At 42.9% G+C, this 18,170-nt stretch overlaps 1 protein-coding gene across 2 annotated transcripts in view; it reads right to left on the bottom strand.

Annotated features, from left to right (window-relative positions):
• NDUFA10 (NADH:ubiquinone oxidoreductase subunit A10) overlaps positions 1-18,170 on the bottom strand; it is a 65,239-nt gene that overhangs the window by 40,897 nt on the left and 6,172 nt on the right. For both annotated transcript variants that reach the window (XM_030579664.1, XM_030579665.1), the window contains exons 4-7: positions 17,436-17,522; positions 9,614-9,735; positions 6,072-6,151; positions 104-158 (exon numbers count right to left, since the gene is read on the bottom strand). In XM_030579664.1, the coding sequence (XP_030435524.1) occupies positions 104-158; positions 6,072-6,151; positions 9,614-9,735; positions 17,436-17,522 (344 nt within the window). The remainder of the gene's footprint in view (positions 1-103; positions 159-6,071; positions 6,152-9,613; positions 9,736-17,435; positions 17,523-18,170) is intronic.

The raw sequence follows: 18,170 nt of genomic DNA, 5'->3' as shown, positions 1-18,170 counted from the left end.
TCCAAGATTAACTACAAAAGATGGTCAGAACAATGCATTTCAAAAACCAGATTTCCTTAATCAAAGCTTTATGATATCAACTCCATGCAGCAAGCCCTTTTACCTTCTCTACATCCTGCGCCTCGCTCGCTGTGTACTGCAAAACCTCAGAGGTCTCACTGCAAAAGAAAAGAAATAATATTAAAATTACTAGATATAGCTACCTTGCCCCCCAGAAAAAAAAAAAGACCTCAATTATTCATGCTGAAATGAAATTAAGATGTAATACATCAAGATAAATGGAATAATTTCAAATTAAGATTTTTTGGTGGAGGAGTTATTTGGAGAAGCTGTTGCAGTAGAACGCTCCTTGTATTGCTCAATGTTTCTTTCCTGCAATGAAAGCATTTAATATTCCAAATGTCAGAATTAACTGAAAACTATCTTAGTACAGCTGAACGTAGGAGTTTGCTAATACAAGACTTGTCCTAATTATGCACTTCTGCTCCTATTCAGTCCAGACAACCACTCTCCAAATTATTAGCAGCTGTCTGACCCAAAATTCAGTGAAAGTCTTGCATTTTACTATAACCACTACATTTGCAGATTATTTCTGGAGAGGATTAAATTGTTTATCTTTAATTTACCAAGATAAAAGGTAACAAACAATATGACATTAAAGCTGGGTCCATACTTATGGATGGAAAAATGCCCACAACACCAACTGCAAGCACCCTGGCTCAAGGACCATCTTTCTGTGTTTGTACAGAACCTAGCACAATCAGGTCTGGTGCCTAACTGGCACTTCTGGGCACTACCGCAACAGAAGTAACAAACTTGGTTGCATTCGCTCCTGTGATTCACAAACACTTCTTGCAGTGCTCTAACTCCATGCTTGTCCCACTCCGTCCCGTCCCCCCCAGCTTCTCCCAAGTAAACCCCTGTGCATTCAAAAGACACCATTGTGCTTTTTTATGGGAACAAATAGCAATATTGGACCCTTTTATTTTCCTTCTAGGTTCTTTAAAGATGGAAGTTCACAGCCCCGGCAATTTTTAAGTTTGGCATTTTATTTAATTTGCAGCTAAAAGAAGTTCTGAGAAAAATCACCTTTTGCTTAGGAGAACAACCTGCAAGTCCAAAGTGGAAGTAAAACCTGGCAATCTGAAGCTTACCGCTGGCAGCAGTCATGTTACCAGTAAGTGACAATGCAGGACAGCAGCAGCATGGAGGCCAAAATCAGCTTGAAGCCTGAGTTAATAGTGGTCCATCTTGGTTAATAAGAAACATATGCTCTTTATTCCAAAAGGATCCCAAAGCACTTCACTGCACTGATATACAGTCAATTTCTGGCTAGAGAGCCGCTGCCCTGGCTCTTTAATGTTTAAACAGTTTTCTGGTTACAAGAAGGGATTTCATTATTTTGTTCTTTTTACTCATTTTGTACAATAATGATGGTTCTTCAAGACGTGTGGCCTTATGGGTGCTCCACAACCAACCCTCTACCCCTCTACTTCGGAGTTCTTATCAAGGATTCTGTGGTTAAGAAGGAACCAAATGGAGTTCGCCCACACGTGCTGGTTAACTCATGGCGGGGCACAAGGGGAGACAGAGCACATGCAGGCTGAACGGAAACTGATACCAAAGTTCTCCGATCAGCAGTGCAAGGATGCAAGCACACCTACAATGGAGCACCCACAGGGATGCTACTTGAAGAAAAAGCTGTAGAATTCTTGAAATCCTCAATTCCAACGTTCATCTCCCTACAGTCAACTGGCAGAGGAACAAAACTGCCTTGCTTCCCTCCCCCCGCCCCACCCAAAGGGGACTGTTATCACAATGCAGCACAGGTATTTGCATCTTCAGTTTCAAGTTTCACTAAACAAAGGATAGTGAGTTTTTTTGACCAAATACAGAGTTTTAAACTGGCAATTGCATTAGAGAGTGGATCAAGCTACTTGATACTTGGCAGGCTTTCACAAAGAGGAAGCAGCTGCTCAGTGATAGCAGAAATAGATATGAAGATTAAGAACAGATTTGCAATTTTAGGCTTCTGGCCAGGAAAAGACCACCAAAAAGATTGAAGTGGTCTGTTCAACATGATGGAGAGTACCTATCCCCGCATTTACGAGACTATCAGATGATGCATGGAGAGGTTCTGGTATCTCCAGTATGACATCAACCTCCTGTTTTCATCTAACACTTTTAAACTTTTAAACATCATAGGGACAGATGTGTCCTCTTTTGAAACCGAGTACAAACTTCAGTTTGACAGGCTGTTATAAGCCCATATACTGGAGATGCCGAGCAGAGTGATTGCTTAATAAGTGTATTAAACCACATACAGATGAAGAGTTGAAATCACAGCAGGACCAGCTAGACCAGGATTTAACCTGAATGAAATAACGTGGTATGTTTCAGAGGCTCGATTTGATCCAAAGAATATGCAACGTTTTTCTCCTCACTGGTGAATTAAAACAATTCTGCCCGCAGGAATGGGAGTAGTAAGGTTTCCCATCCTCTCTCTTCAGCCTTTAGTTCCAACTTTGTTCTGACAGCTGTGCACTAGCTGCTAATCAGTGGGGGTGAACTCACCAAGGGAGGCAGCTGACCTTAGCTGCATCAACACCACAAGCCCCAGATGACAGTCAGGCTTCAAGACGATGACATGAAATTATTTAGTTCAATTGCTGGCAGCACAATTACCCTCATTTATCTTGGGAGTCACGGCAAGAAAACAAGAGATGGACTATACATCTTAAGGTTTGTTCTGACTTATATCAATGAGACTAGATAACAGGTGTAAATACAAGCCAACCAGTATTCCCTCTAATTTTTCCCACGCATGTGTGGAATGAATTTTGGTATATGTGTCAATATGGAGGTGATGTCTCACACATCACCTCCATATTGATGCATATACCAAAATTCATGTGGTGGGAGTGGGGCCGAGGATTCAGAGTGTAAGAGAGGGACTCAGGGCTGGAGCAGAGGATTAGGGTACGGGAGGTGGGGACTCCGGGTTGGGGCCGGGGATGAGGGGCTCAGGGCTGGGGCAAAGGGTTGGGGTGTGGAGCTGGGGCTCCAGCTGGGGGTGCGGGCTCTGTGGTGGGGCTGGGGATGAGCTGTCTGGGGTCTACAGCAGGGAGAGAGGACTCCCCCCAGGTCTCTCCCCCCACAGCAGCATCTGGGCTAGGGGGGAGAGGCGCTTCTCCCGGCTGTGGCAGGTCCGTGCCAGGGCTGGGGCGCCTCTCCCCCAGCTGAGGCAGGTCCATGCTGCGGGAGACGCCTCCCCATGCTGCAGCCCTCAGCCCTTGCGCAGGGCTTAATAGTTGGCCACGCAGCTTAGAGGGAATTTAGAAGCCAAGCCCCAGCTTGATGATACTTACCTTGTTTTAATTTAAATCCAGGTTAGCTTTGTGACCTTTGAAAGTTACCCTTTCTGACCAGAGTCATCACACCACGACATGCCATGAATGACATGCTCTATACCTAAAAGTTAGACCAATATAGATAGTATGCTCAGGGGTGCGAAAAATTCATCCCCCAGAGCACCACAGTTAAGTCTACCTAAGTAGCTGGGTCTAGGTCAAGAGAAGAATTTTTCTGTCCAACTAGCTACCACTGCTCAGAGACAGATTAGTTATAGTGATGGAAAAACCCCTTCCGTCAATGCAGTAAGCGTCCACACTACAGAGTGGTAACTGCAGCACCATAAGAGCACCTGTAGTGTAGAAATGGCCTATGTTAATTGCCCCAAAGACACCTACTTTCACGCAAATTTAGCCCACAAGATAGTTTTTTGATGGGTCTCTCCTATAAGAACTGGAACAGGAACAAATGGTCTCCACAGTATTGCTCAGAGTTACCATACTGCAATCTCAAATTCAGTTCCTAGATCCTTCCTTCCTTCCTACCAGGACAGAGCTAGGAGTGTTGCAGAGAAGAGCACATCCAATCTAACAGGTTAGGGAGGAGTGAATGTCAATTAAAAGAAGCTCCACAAAAAATCAACTAAAAAGAGTCTTTTCTGGCCACAGAAGACTGCTAAGAAAGTGGTTGACACAGGGGATAGGAGGACAGAGAGTTAAAGGAAGAGATAGATGTGAAAATCCCTCTCTATTTTTTTAATTATCAGTTGTCCAAAAAAATAAAAATTAAAAAAACAGACAACTATAGAGCTACCACATGAGAAGTTTGTTTTGCGTTTTTATTTTTTTGGGGGGGGAGGGGGCAAGTATTCTTTCCCAACAAATCTGGCAGGTGATCGATCATATTAGCACACCTCCGCTCCTCCCCATCTTGCAATGCCCCTTCCCTCACAAACACAGACTACAATAAAGAGCTAAAGCTACTGGACACCACTCTAGGAAACTGCTCTCTTCACCTCTATAGGCTGTCCACAATATCTTGTCAACCCGATAAGCACCCAAGATGCTAATACCCACAGTGTATCACTAGAAGAGAGGCAAGGAACACATCTCTCATAGCTGGAATAAAGAGTACAGCAATCTCCAATCCTGGGATTTATTCCTTGCTTTATCACTGACATACTGCTTGGTTGTGAGCAAACCAGTAACTCTCTGCATTATTGTGCACCCTTCTGTAAAATGCGATAATACTTCCCCACCCAACTGTGGAGTTGTGAGGCTGTTTACAATGTGCTCTGAGATACTGAGATGAAAAGCATCGAATTATGGATTCGATAAATTATGGGTCCATAAATCTTGTAATATATTCAATGCTTCTACCACATAAGGACTTGAGTTCAGTCTTGAAATCCAGTTGAGTTACAATTCAAGTGACCATTAGCAACTACTCTGCCCCCCCCCAAAATAAATTTATGCTTTTAGAAAGCTAGTGGAAACTAAAAGTTCAAATAAAATCTTTCATCTTTCTTAAGCCCACTAAAGCAAGTCTAAGGGGAAAAACAGTTTAAGAGAGAGTTGGCAGTTTTTCAAAGACACATTATTAAGGGCACAAGAGTGAACTATCCCACTGAGTAGGAAAGATCCGAAGTATGGCAAGAGACCATGAGATCTTGAATGATCTGAAACTCAGAAAAAAACAAGAGTCCCACAGAAAGTGGAAACTAGGTCAAATCACAAAGGATATATAAACAAATAGCACAGGTATGAAGGGACAAAATTAGGAAGACCAAGGCACAAAATGAGATTAAACTACCTAGAGCCAAACAGTAACAAGAAAACATTCTACAAATGCAATAGAAGCAAGAGAAAGACCAAGGACAGCCTAGCCCTGTTACTCATTGAGGGGGGGGAAAACAGTAACAGAAAATATGGAAATGGCGAAAGTGCTAAAATGACATATTTGTTTCAGTTTTCACCAAAAAGGTTAGAAGCAATTGAACATCTAACGTAGTGAAACTCGAGATAGTCCAGAGAAGAGCAACAAAAATGATTAAAAGGTCTAGAAAACATGACCTACGTGGGAAGATCGAAAAAATTGGTTTTGTTTAATCTGGAGAAGAGAAGACAGAGAGGGGAAATAACCTTTTATGTACTTGAAAACTGTTGTTGTTACAAGGAGCAGGGGAATTGTTCTCCTTAACCTCTGAGGACAGGACAAGAAGCAATGGCCTTAAATTGCAGCAAGGGCAGTCAGACATTAGGAAAAACTTCTTAACTGTCAGGGTAGTTAAGCACTGGAATAAATTGCCTAGAGAGGTTGTGGAATCTCCATTATTAGAGATTTTTAAGAGCAGGGTCGACAAACACCTGTTGGGGTGATGTAGTTAATATTTAAGCCTGACATGAGTAAAGGGGACTGGACTAGATGACCTATTGAGGTCCCTTCTAGTCCTATGATTCTATGATGTTGGTAGCCAGGGTTCCCTGACATGAAGGGTAACTGCAGTGAATAATTTCAAAGGGTAAATTTCAGCACTAGCATAGGGACCCAACTGTGTAGGTGCATAACTTACTACATCCACAGTTTAATATGGTAACAAAACACAAGGAAAATTTTTACATACAAGCAGTTTGAATCAAGTGTATATGTGGCGATTCTAGCTCTACATGCACAAATAGTTTTGCATAAATGTGTCACACAAAATGGCTTAAGCTGCTAACCTGATCTCTGGCAGGAAAGATTTCTTGTAGATATCTTCAATGCTCTGGAGGTATGCAGGAGACACCTTTTTCTCATGGGGCTAAACAAAGAAAACAAAAGGCTGTGAAATGTGGGTGTTTGTTTTCTTTTTACACTGGTACAGATTCCAGAGATCCCAAGTAGAAGCCATGGCTCCCACACCATCTGTTGAAGCACAGCTCCTGCATTAAACAGCCAAACAGTCATTTACATCCACATGCATTTATGAAGACTTCAAAATTACAAGTAACATACGGAGTATTTGGGATTATAGAATATTGCATTAACATATCGAACGCTACATAGGTGGCAAAGGGAATAAGTTGCAGCTGCTGTAGAATCATAGCTTTTCATTGTACTTTTCTGTATGTTCTCCATACAGCTGAATGTATTTGTTTTGCAATTCCTTTAATAACGATACAGATAAACAGGATTCTCCTGGTACAGGAGAGAGTCTGGAAAGACAGAAAAAGGCAAGCACTGCTGAAGAAGGCACAAAGGGCTGGTCTATATTACGGGGGAAAATCGATCTCAGATACGCAACTTCAGCTACGTGAATAACGTAGCTGAAGTCGAAGTATCTAAGATCAAATTACTCACCATCCTCACGGGGCGGGATCGATGTCCGTGGCTCCCCATGTCGATTCCACAACTCCGTTCGGGTTGCTGGAGTTCCGGAATCGATACAAGCATGCTCGGGGATCGATATATCGTGTCTAGATGAGACGCGATATATCGATCCCCGAGCAATCGATTGCTACCCACCGATACGGTGGGTAGTAAAGATGTAGCCAAAGAGACATTTCTCTAACAGGTTGAGATGAAAGGTGGGAGAATCTCAATTTTTCTAAGCTTACACAAACAGAATTACCTACCAAGAACAGGCTCCAGACAGATTAATTTCCAAATAGATGACTAATCCTACTCACCTACACATTTAAGGAAGTTATGTGTAGTCAGCGGGTTAAAAAAAAAAGAAAAAGAAAAAAGGATTGCCCACATCGATCCTTTTAGCACATTAATCAGAATGGGCCAACTATCCATCATTTCTTCTCTCGAGGATTGATTACATGATTATAGCATGCACCCCAAATATAATTCTCCCTAATTTTTAGGCAAGCAGATAAGCATCAGTGCACGCAATACAAAGCCGAAGAACTTTTTCTTATAAGTTAAGTGGACTGCAAATCTACCGTCAAGTGGTTACCCATCAACAGCAAGCATCAGTTTCTCTATATAGCTCTTTCATCACGATTTCCTGCTTCCCTTAAGAGCAGATCTGTTCTGCTCTTTCCCTACCCGTTTACAACCTGATCCTGCCAGTGAAGTACAGAATGCCCCTACCTGCACATCAGAGATGGAGTGCAGCACCTTGGGGAATCAGGCTCCTCAGTTAGTTGGGCACACAGAGGTACTTCTCTATTCCAAGACTCTAATTACTGTTCAGTCAATGCCAACTACAAGCCATTAACGTAAACAGATAGAAGAGACCCAGGGGCTGCTGCTAACGAACAATGATATATTAATAAATATATTCACCCTTCAAGGCCTCTACCTCTGAGAAAATATTATTGTAGGAGCAGTTTGTGCCAGAATAAAAAGGTCAAGAAGACCACTTCTATTTTCCCCAAGATGAGCAGAGGGAGGTAAAAATTAGAAACTTCTCACGGGGCTTCATAAGGTATTCAAAAAAGCAGCTTAATTTAAACGGAGTACCTCTCCTCTAGTTAAGAAATGGTCCATTACTACTGTTGCATAAAGTAAGATCCTGTTCTTTAAGCAAAAGAGTAATGTCCAGTCATGGTTTGAATATCTGTCGGGCATTTTATTACATTAAAGAAGTGCAAGACTGTGATATACAAAGCAACTCAGGTCAGTGAGAAACCTATCTTAGCAGAATTTTATCACAGTAAAGTTACAAAAAACTGCCTAGTGTCAGAACGGTAGCCGTGTTAGTCTGGATCTGTAAAAGCAGCAAAGAGTCCTGTGGCACCTTACAGACTAACAGACGTTTTGAAGCATGAGCATCCGACGAAGTGGGTATTCACCCACGAAAGCTCATGCTCCAAAACGTCTGTTAGTCTAAAAGGTGCCACAAGACTCTTTGCTGCTTTTATAAAAAACTGCCTGTGTGTGGTTGTTTGTTTTTTTTTCTTCCCACTACATATACACCTTTCCTGAACAATGGTCAACTTTGCTTTGACGCGAGCACAGCAATTTCCAAGCACAAAGCTGTCCTCCCAGATATTCTAACATACACACAAAGGGCTTTGGAAAACAGATGTGGTCAAATGTTTGTAGATATCTGAATAAAAGGCTTTTTTTTTTATTATTATTAGACTTCTCATGGTTGAATTCCTCACTCAAATCCAATTTCCTGTAACCTCTGAACAAGGTGCAGGGTAAACATCATTTTGCTCTTGTATCACACCTGGGAGCAGTTATTGATACATGGCCCAATATCATTGGGAGAGGAGGAAGGGGAGAGGAAAACAAGTTCAGATTACCTGTTAAAGGAGAACACTCCACAGCTCTCCTGCTCTCAGACTGTTACTGACCCAATTTTCTGGAACCATTAGAGGGGTAATTTTAAAACATGTTGCTACAGAATACCAGAAGTCAAAGCATTCAAGAAAACTTTCAGCACCATATGTTAACAAAAGGCAGATTCTCTCTCTTCTCCCAAAAACTATTCTACTTTTAAAAGACTTTGAAAAGAAACGGAGAACATCCTGGAGTTTCACAGAATATCCCAGTTTCAGGAGAGTTCAGGCACCAAAATTTCAGACTAGGAAATGAATCATTTCTATGTTACAGTGAATATGAAATAATAGCCAAGTCTCTGTGTACTCTGCAATGAGCTGGACTTAAGAACCGGCCTCTGGTTTCTGCAGCATGTTGAAACCTCTACTGCAATTTCATTTAAATATTAAAAAAAAGATTTTTACTGAATCACAGATGAAGTTAATAGCAATCAGTACAGTAGCTCCATTCGTTTTACACCGACCATATGCTGACAATATATAACTGCATGCTAAGGGTTGTCAGAAGGGGAGGTTGCAGTTGAGTGGAGAGGCCGCTAAGACTTTTGGGATAAGCCCAGTCAGAGCAGGATGTTTGTACTAAAATGATTAGCAGTGAAGGCCAGGAATTCCAATAGAAGTCAGGCATCTAATTCCCCTGGGCTCCTTGGAAAATTCCAGCCGAAAGAGTTTCCAATGCAGACATTTTAAGTCAGTCAACTTTCTGTGGCAGCAGTAGTTCCCTGTGGAGATAGTCAAGAATAATTCACCTGTCTGAGCTGACATGTCAGGCCAAGCACATGCCCAGGAAGAAAGAACCTCACTGATGGGACTCCGAACATTTCTGAAGGTTTTCTTCACAAGAGGATGAAACACAATTTAAAAAAAAATAAAAAATAAAACTTGAGATTCTGGAGCACAATTCTGCAACAGAGGGTTCATGCACAAGGCCCTGATCACGACATTTTAACACAAAAAAGCAAGTTAACAGCTAGAATTACCTTTCCTTTCTCTTGGATCCTTTTCTGTATTTCAGAGACTGGTACATCAATATAGATCACCAAATGAGGTGGCAGGAATTCACAGATACTGATGCCCTTGACTTCATTATAGTGATTAACACCTGAAAAAAAACAAAACAAGAGCAGGGAATTCCTTAATCGGAGAATACAGACGGTTAAGTATTTCTACGTATGTAATGAAGCTCAAGAACAAACAATAGAAAAGAAACAGTTTAATTTTGATCACCATCATCCCACCCACCAGGTAAATGATCAATACAGCCTCTTGAAAGGATTCTGTCAGCATTTGTAACTGCATTTTATTTTCAGAGAAGTCTGTCTGCTCAGCAGAAGTGTTTATGAAGTCTAATCTTCCTGCAAAGATTTCAGCCGGAATACACAGTTCAGGTTGGGGTTTTCCCCCAGGCAAGGGGATTTAGCAAATTTAAAGTTGAAAGAGCCTTACAGAAATAGAAAATAAGCAACAAATATTAGTCTTTCATATGCCACTATCACATTATAGGGTAGTTTACTTCTGACTTAAATGTTGCCAGAGTCACTGAGGTCATTGTTCTTAACAGGAACAGCCTCAGCCTAACAAGCCGCAAATTCCAGTTCCCTTTAATTATTTTGCATTAGCCCTTTTGCCTCCAACCCTCCCTCCTTTCATGAACTTGCAGAAAAGTGACCCTTCCCCCAACCTGCACAGGTAGGTTCTTATAGAAACAGCAGAGGGCATGGGCAGAGGCAGCTGTGGACACTGCCAGAAGGCAGCAGGCTGCTACTTCCAATAGCCACAGTATGAAGAGAGCTGCACCCACTGAGAACATGGAGGCGGGGCAAAGGGGGTTCTAGAGAGAATCATGGATTCTCAGGAGTCTAGGAAGAAAAGGAGCAATAACCACGTCACGTCACTCCACAAAAAAAACAAACCTATCCAGTCTTAAAGAAATCTGAGGGGAAGCATGAGAGGCACATCTGTTCTCCCACAATACACACACACAAACACACACACCAGCAAGGGATGTCTCGGATGAACGAGAATATTGTTGGTGTTATAACCTTAGTCCCAGATTTGGACCTTAGCGTCCAAAATATGGGGGTTAGCATGAAAACCTCCAAGCTTAGTTACCAGCTTGGACCTGGTACCTGCTGCCACCACCCAAAAAATTAGAGTGTTTTGGGGCACTCTGGTCCCACTGAAAAACCTTCCCTGGGGACCCCAAGACCCAAATCCCTTGAGTCTCACAACAAAGGGAAATAATCCTGTTTCCCTTCCCCCCTCAAGGTGCTCCTGGAGAGATACACAGACACAAGCTCTGTGAAACTACACAGAGTGATTCCCCCTCTCCGTTCCCAATCCTGGAACAAAAGCCCTTTCCTCTTCACCCAGAGGAAATGCAAAATCAGGCTAGCAATCCAACACACCGCTCTCCCCTTGATTTCTTCCTCCCACCAATTCCCTGGTGAGTACAGACTTAATTTCCCTGAAGTAAAGAAAAACTCCAACAGGTCTTAAAAGAAAGCTTTATATAAAAAAGAAAGAAAAAATACAAATGTTCTCTCTGTATTAAGATGATACAACACAGGGTCAATTGCTTAAAAGAATATTGAATAAACAGCCTTATTCAAAAAGAATACAAATCAAAGCACTCCAGCACTTATATTCATGCAAATACCAAAGAAAAGAAACCATAGAACTTACTATCTGATCTCTTTGTCCTTACACTTAGAAACAGAAGACTAGAAAATAGAACTACTTCTCCAAAGCTCAGAGGAAGCAGGCAGACAGACAAAAGACTCAGAGACACAATTCCCTCCACCCAAAGTTGAAAAAAACCAGTTTCCTGATTGGTTCTCTGGTCAGGTGTTTCAGGTGAAAGAGACATTAACCCTTAGCTATCTGTTTATGACAGTTGGGATGCCCAGCATCTGAGTGCACTGATCTGTGAGCTCAGTGTTCCCTCCCACTACAGTCCGTGGAGCCACCAGACACTCTACTACAGTGGTTCTCAACTTATTACGCATTGTTGGCTGCATATGCGTCCCACAATGTGTTACCTGGGCCACAGCACCGGCTGGCTGCCCCGGACCCTGGAGTTTGCGGGGCCAGGCAGCTGCCCAGGCCCCAACCCAACTGTGCTGGGGCAGCCTGGTCCACTCTGCGCCAGGCAGGCGGGAACCTCTCGGACCCCAGCACACAAGCCTGCCTTCATCACACAGCTGAGCTGGTTTGCAGCTTTGAGCTAATCGGGCAGCATGCAGTCCACGGGCTGCTGGGTTGAGAACTGCTGCTCTACTGCTACTTTCCCAACAGCTCTGGGCTCTCTCATAGGGAAAGACGTTAACCTGGGTAATCACCACCAGATCTAGGCACCTGAGCTAGCTTAGTCCAGGTGTAAGCATTCCCACACAGCCATACTGTGCCCTCAGAGTTTCTACACTTCTCCATGCAGCTTTGGGGACATAGCCCAGGGTTCTTTGTGCAAAGAAGCTTTAGGGTTCTTTCCAAGGCAATTGTGGGAGAATTTCTCTGTACCTTGCAAAGAATTGTGGGAAGGCATGGGAGAATTATCTACATTTGAATGATCTTGCCTGCATCCTCACAGCAAAATTGGTGGATTCCAGCCAGAGTTGAAGTGGAACCCAGGCTCTAACACGCAGACTCAGTCAAGTAAATTAGCCTGGGCTTAAAACACCTCCAAACTTGTTTTTCCTGCGTGGATGGTGGGGTGGAGGATGACTAGTTAAAATCCAGATTCAGCTTGCAGTAAAGAAAGACCCCCTGGGTATGTCTCCACTGCAATTAAACACTCCGGCTGGCGTGGGTCAGCTGACTCAGGCTTGTGGAGCTTGGTCTACAGCACTGTTTAACTGCAGTGTAGATATTCAGGCTCGGGCTGGAGTCTGGGACCCTCCCCCTTCACTCAAACCATGACCGAGGTCTTTGGGCACAAGCAGAAATAACCATCCATGAACAGATTTCTATGAAAATCTTTTCTTCTGTAGTAGCTTTTTCAACTGTAGCCTAGAATGCCTCCGTTAAATTCATCTTTAGTGCCTTTCCAATGAAGTCTGTGGAAATTGAGGGTGAATTTGGCTACATATATTTTATTGTGTTCTAATCCAAATAGTTGGAGAGATTTCCAGATTTGCAAGATGATCTTTAGCATCACCGATAAAACACTGTCATTGTCTCTACTGGGATGTCCATATTTATGGTTGGTACAGTGTATGTTGTTTGAGGATATCAGTATTGCTGGGTGTTTTGTAACAGATTAGTTGTTCCCTAAAAAACAAGATTTATGCACAAGGATGTGTTCCTAAACAAGATGTTATTGTTCTAAGGTTCCTGAGCTGTTTGCATGAACAACACAGTGGGCTGTGACTAACTTTCTATTATAAGCCTTATTTTAAAACACACCTTTCTCCACAAAATTCTTCCAAATAAATCCATTCTGCATTAAATTTCTCCTCTGTGGTTGTGACACTAAGCACCCCTGTATTCACACCTTACAAGCTATTGTAATAATAATATGCCTTGTGAGGTATCGCTTCATATCATGTATGCACGTGGTGGGTATAAAGCGATATGGACACATACAGGAATGTTAACTAAAATATTTTTAAGCCAGGTATGTAAAGTAAGTTGTTAAACAGGTCAATCCTAAAATATGGGCTTGGCTACATTTGCAAGTTAGAGCACATTAAAGCAGTCCCGGGAGCCCTAACTCACGACTCGTCCATACTGGCAAGGCACTTAGAGTGCCTGGACTCTGCAGCTGGAGCGCTCCTGGTAATTCACCTCCATGAGAAGCACAACACTTGCTGCACCTCGGCTAAAATGCCCCAGCATCAGTGTGAACAAGGTGTTGTATTACGGCACTGTGATTGGCCTCTGGAAACGTCCCATAATCCCCTTAAGTCAAGTAGCCACTCTTCCCATTATTTTGGAATTGGCTGCAGGAATGCGGATATGCCCTTTCAAAGCTCTGGGACAAAACAACCATTAGTGTGGAATGTTGCTTGCTGTGAGTGTGGGAGAGAGAGGTGGGGGGAGGGAGGTCTGCTGCTGTCTGAACTTACAAGACAGCATGCTGACGTACTCTCAGCCCTCCAAAAACCCACTCTTTCTCCCCCCACATACACACAACACGCTCTTTGTCCACTCCACCTCATCCCCCCCATTTGAAAAACACGTTGCAGCCCCTTGCATGCTAGGATAGCTACCGCAATGCACTGCTCTCCGTGGCACTGCAAGAGCTGCTAATGGCCACTGGTGTGGCCACTTGAATCTGACAGTGTGGACACATGCAGTGCTTTCCCCACTGCACTCTCCGAGGGCTGGTTTAACTCACAGCGTTCTACATCTGCAAGTGTAGCCATGCCCAAAGGAACGTGTGTTTTCCTCAATTTTACACATAAGCAGCAAACAGGAATCAAGCTAATGAGGGATGGAGGCAAACCTCACACTAGCAAGTGGCATCTACACCTACCAGGAGAGAGAAGCTTGGTCTCAAAGAATTCATTTCAAAGGTTTACTGATCTATAAAGATAGGGGGCTGAACCTCAAGTGGTAAGCAACTGAATCAACTAATTATGTTTTAAAGCATGTGGTTGAAGAAAGGAAAGAACAGTTCCCACCCAGACAGGAGGGAATGTCATAGCTATGTAAATTAAGCTAGGTGTGACCAGAAACAATGGAAACTGCATTTACATGGAGATCAGCAAGGGCATAGGACACTCACAGGAAGAGAAAAGCACCCTGAGTATTATCATGCCTCTTGAAACAATTGAACTTTTGGTGATATAAATAAGGGCAGAAGCCATCGTTGGCATCCATCACTAGACAGATACAAGAAAATATAGCTCTTACAAGCTGAGAACGATGGGTCCTTCAACTCTCACTATATATTAAAAACAGTAAGACACTGATTCAAAGAGAGCCATTTAAGTATACAGAGCAATGTTTCTCAAACTTGGGGTCCTGACCAAAAAGGAGATTGCAAGCCTATTGTGGGAGGGTCACAGCATTGCAACCAAGACTCTTGTGCTGCCTTCAGAGGTGGGCGGCCAGAGAGTGGCTGGCCAGGCACTCAGCTCTGAAGGCAGTACTGCCACCAGCAGTAAGGGCAGCATATTGAACAGCTGCCAGGGTCTAAGATGGATGCCCTGTCCCCCTCAAACCTGAAGAGTTACGCACTGCTGTGGGTGAAACATGCACAGTAAGTTTTTCCCCCCCAAAGCTTCTCAGACACACACACGTGCATCAGAATACATTCCGTGCCTCCCCGTTTCAGAGCCTCTGGTCTAGTACACAGTCACTTTGGGGTGTGACCTGCACGCATGGGAACTATGCTAGCAAAACATTGTGAGGCACTCAGTGTTACAGGTAAGAAGTGACAACTCTGCACTGGTCTGGACTGAACCCTATAATGTAACAGTGGTCTCTTGCAACAGGTGATTTTGTTTTTAACTAAATCCAACATGAATCAGACAAGACATCTAAAACATACAAGGTAAGACAGACAAGGGTTTTTCACTTTCTGAAAAATGTTTAACTGTTCCGAAATATCACCTCCGAAATATCACCTCAGAAACAAACTCCAAACGGGCTTATCTACTTGTACTTGACAAAAACCACCATGCAAGAACAACTGATTTTGGGGAAGGTTTTTACGCTTCATTTCAGAGTCATTTCTACAGACTTCTGACTCTTTCAGCAGCTCATGGGCTCCCCCTTGAAGCTTCTAAGGACCATTCTCAGCTGGGATGAAATACTCCTGCATGGCTCAAGAAGCTGCCTCACTTCTCACAGACTCAAACTTTAAAACCAAAAGGGACCATCAAGATCATCCAGTCTGACCACCAGCACATTGCTGGCCATAGAACCTCACCCACCCACTCCTGTAATAGATCCCTAACCTCTGGCTGAGTTACTGAAGTACTCAAATCATGATTTAAAGACTTCAAGTGACAGAGAATCCTCTACTTACATTAGTTTAAACCTCCAAGTGACCCATGCTCCATAGGAAGGTGAAAACCCCTCAGGGTCTCTGCCAATCTGACCCAGGGGAAAATTCCTTCCCGACCCAAAACATGGCAATTGGTTAGACCCTGAGAACGTGGGCAAAACCCACCAGACACACCTCTGTAGCAACTCAGAGTCCTCCCCATCTAATGTCCCATCACCGGGCGCTGGAGATATTTGCTGCTAGCAGTCACAGATTGCCTACAATGAGCACGCACGCAGTCTCATCTTACCATCCCCTCCATAAACTTATCAAGCTCAGTCTTGACACCAGTTAGGTTTTTTTTCCCTCACTGCTCCCCTTGGAAGGCAGTTCCAGAACTTCAATCCTCTGATGGTTAGAAACCATCTAATTTCAAGACTAAACCTGCTGATGTCCAGTTTATAGCCATTTATTCTTGTGTCCACATTGGTGCTTAACTTAAATAACTCCTCCCACTCCCTAGTATTTATCCCTCTGACATATTTACAGAGAGCAATCATATCTCCCCTCAGTCTTCGTTTGGTTAAGCTAAAAAAACCAAGCTCTTTAAATCTCCTCCAATGAGGCAGGTTTTCCAGTCCTCCAATCATCCTAGTAGCTCTTCTCTGCACCTGTTCCAGTTTGAATTCATCTTTTAGACACAATATTCCAGATGAAGTCTCACCAGTGCCTTGTATAATGATGCTAATGCTTCCCTGTCTCTACTGGTACTACTGCACCTGATGCATCCTAACACTGCATTAGCCTTTTTCACAGCTGAATCACATTGGCAGCTCAGTCATCCTGTGATCAATCAATACATTCAAGTCTTTCTCCTCCTCTATCCCTTCCAACTGATAAATCCTCATCTTATAGAAAAAATTCTTGCTGTTAGTTCAACTTCTGAGTTGAAGCATCTCAATAATTCCACTAGGGGCTGGGAAGGCAGGCACCAGATGCAGCATGGTCAAGTCCACCAAGCAGAGAGCTGGGAGCCAGGAACACCTGAGCTTTATTCTCATCTGTGCAACAGTGTGGATTTAATAATATTGTATTGTATCTTTCTCCTGCCTGCTGATCACCAAGTTAGCTCTTCGTCCTAATCTGCCCCATTTTCCCTTGCAGATTTACTCAAAGACTATTTCCATAGCAATAGATTATGATTTAATGAAAGAACAAAAAATTACAGTATCACTGAAATCCAGGCAAGTTTAAGGGGATAACCACAGGAGAACTATACCCTGTATACACTCAGATGTTGTGATAAGAAGTGTGAAAGGAAATGTAGAAGAACACCACACCACAGATTAAGAGGCTTGGGTAATCATTAAAAAAAACTGTAGAAGTAACTTTGTTTGATCTGTTAAGAATACCTTTAAACAGCATCACAAGATGGCTTGCCCTTTAAATGGAATTGGGCCTAGCCCTAAACAGCTGTCTCCTAGTTGACTTTATGTGGCCAGAGATCAGGTAATAGCTTGAAGATCACCTGGTCCTCATTAGAGGTAGCAAGAGACAATTAGGGGGAGAGTTGCAAGGAGCAGGAGTGCTTCTGCAGATATTCCCAAATCAGGGAAAAGAACATAATTGATAGGAGGAATTTGTGTTCAACAACTTTAATGTTAAAGAAATAAAACTGAAGAAAAGGGACTGGAATTCTGCAGCTAGAGAGTTACTTGGTGCACAGGTTAGTAGCATGGCCCACTGGCTAAGTGACACCTTTAGACATTAAGGATTCAGACTTACTGCCTTTCCATCTGTTTACATGGCCACCACATTCCTCAGACAGTGTTACAAATTACGTTTCATTTTTGCAGATAAGGACTTACATCTTTTGTGGATATAGCCTTGTTGAAACATCGCCTCCATGAACACAAAGTCGCTGTAAACAGAGCGTTCCATCACTACGCCTTGTCCTATGATTACAAACAGGTTCTAATCATGAAAGGCTCGATAAAACCATGCTGCAACAACATCTCAAGTCATCTCTATTTGATAATAAGCAACAGTCAGGCTCTTACAGTTACATAATCTTGGAACATACTCTTCTCTGGGCAAGTTAACGTACCAAAAGAGTAAAGATTTCACCCCTCAACACAATATCAGGCATACATTATCAATATCAAACAAACATACATCTCCAGCACTACTGAACGTACCAACTGATCGATTCTATACAGGTTTTTACAGCACACCTATCACCCTGATATCCAAATACCTTCCAGTGATGCAATAAGCAACACATAATGAGGAGAGCCCGTCTGAAATGTAGTTTGTTAATGTGAAGGCAAGGATAAATATGAGTCAACAGTGTGATACTGTTGCAAAAAAAGCAAACGTGATTCTGGAATGCATTAACAGGTGTGCTGTAAACAAGACACGAGAAGTCCTTCTTCCGCTCTACTCTGTGCTGGTTAGGCCTCAACTCAAGTATTGTGTTCAGTTCTGGGCACTGCATTTCAACAAAGATGTGGAGAAATTGGAGAGGGTCCATAGAAGAGCAACAAGAATGATTAAAGGTCTTGAGAACATGACCTATGAAGGAAGGCTGAAAGAATTGGGTT

This window comes from Gopherus evgoodei, chromosome 11 (genome assembly GCF_007399415.2).
Source record: "Gopherus evgoodei ecotype Sinaloan lineage chromosome 11, rGopEvg1_v1.p, whole genome shotgun sequence".
Classification (NCBI taxonomy): Eukaryota; Metazoa; Chordata; order Testudines; family Testudinidae; genus Gopherus; species Gopherus evgoodei.
This window is presented reverse-complemented; position numbering and strand designations above follow the sequence as displayed.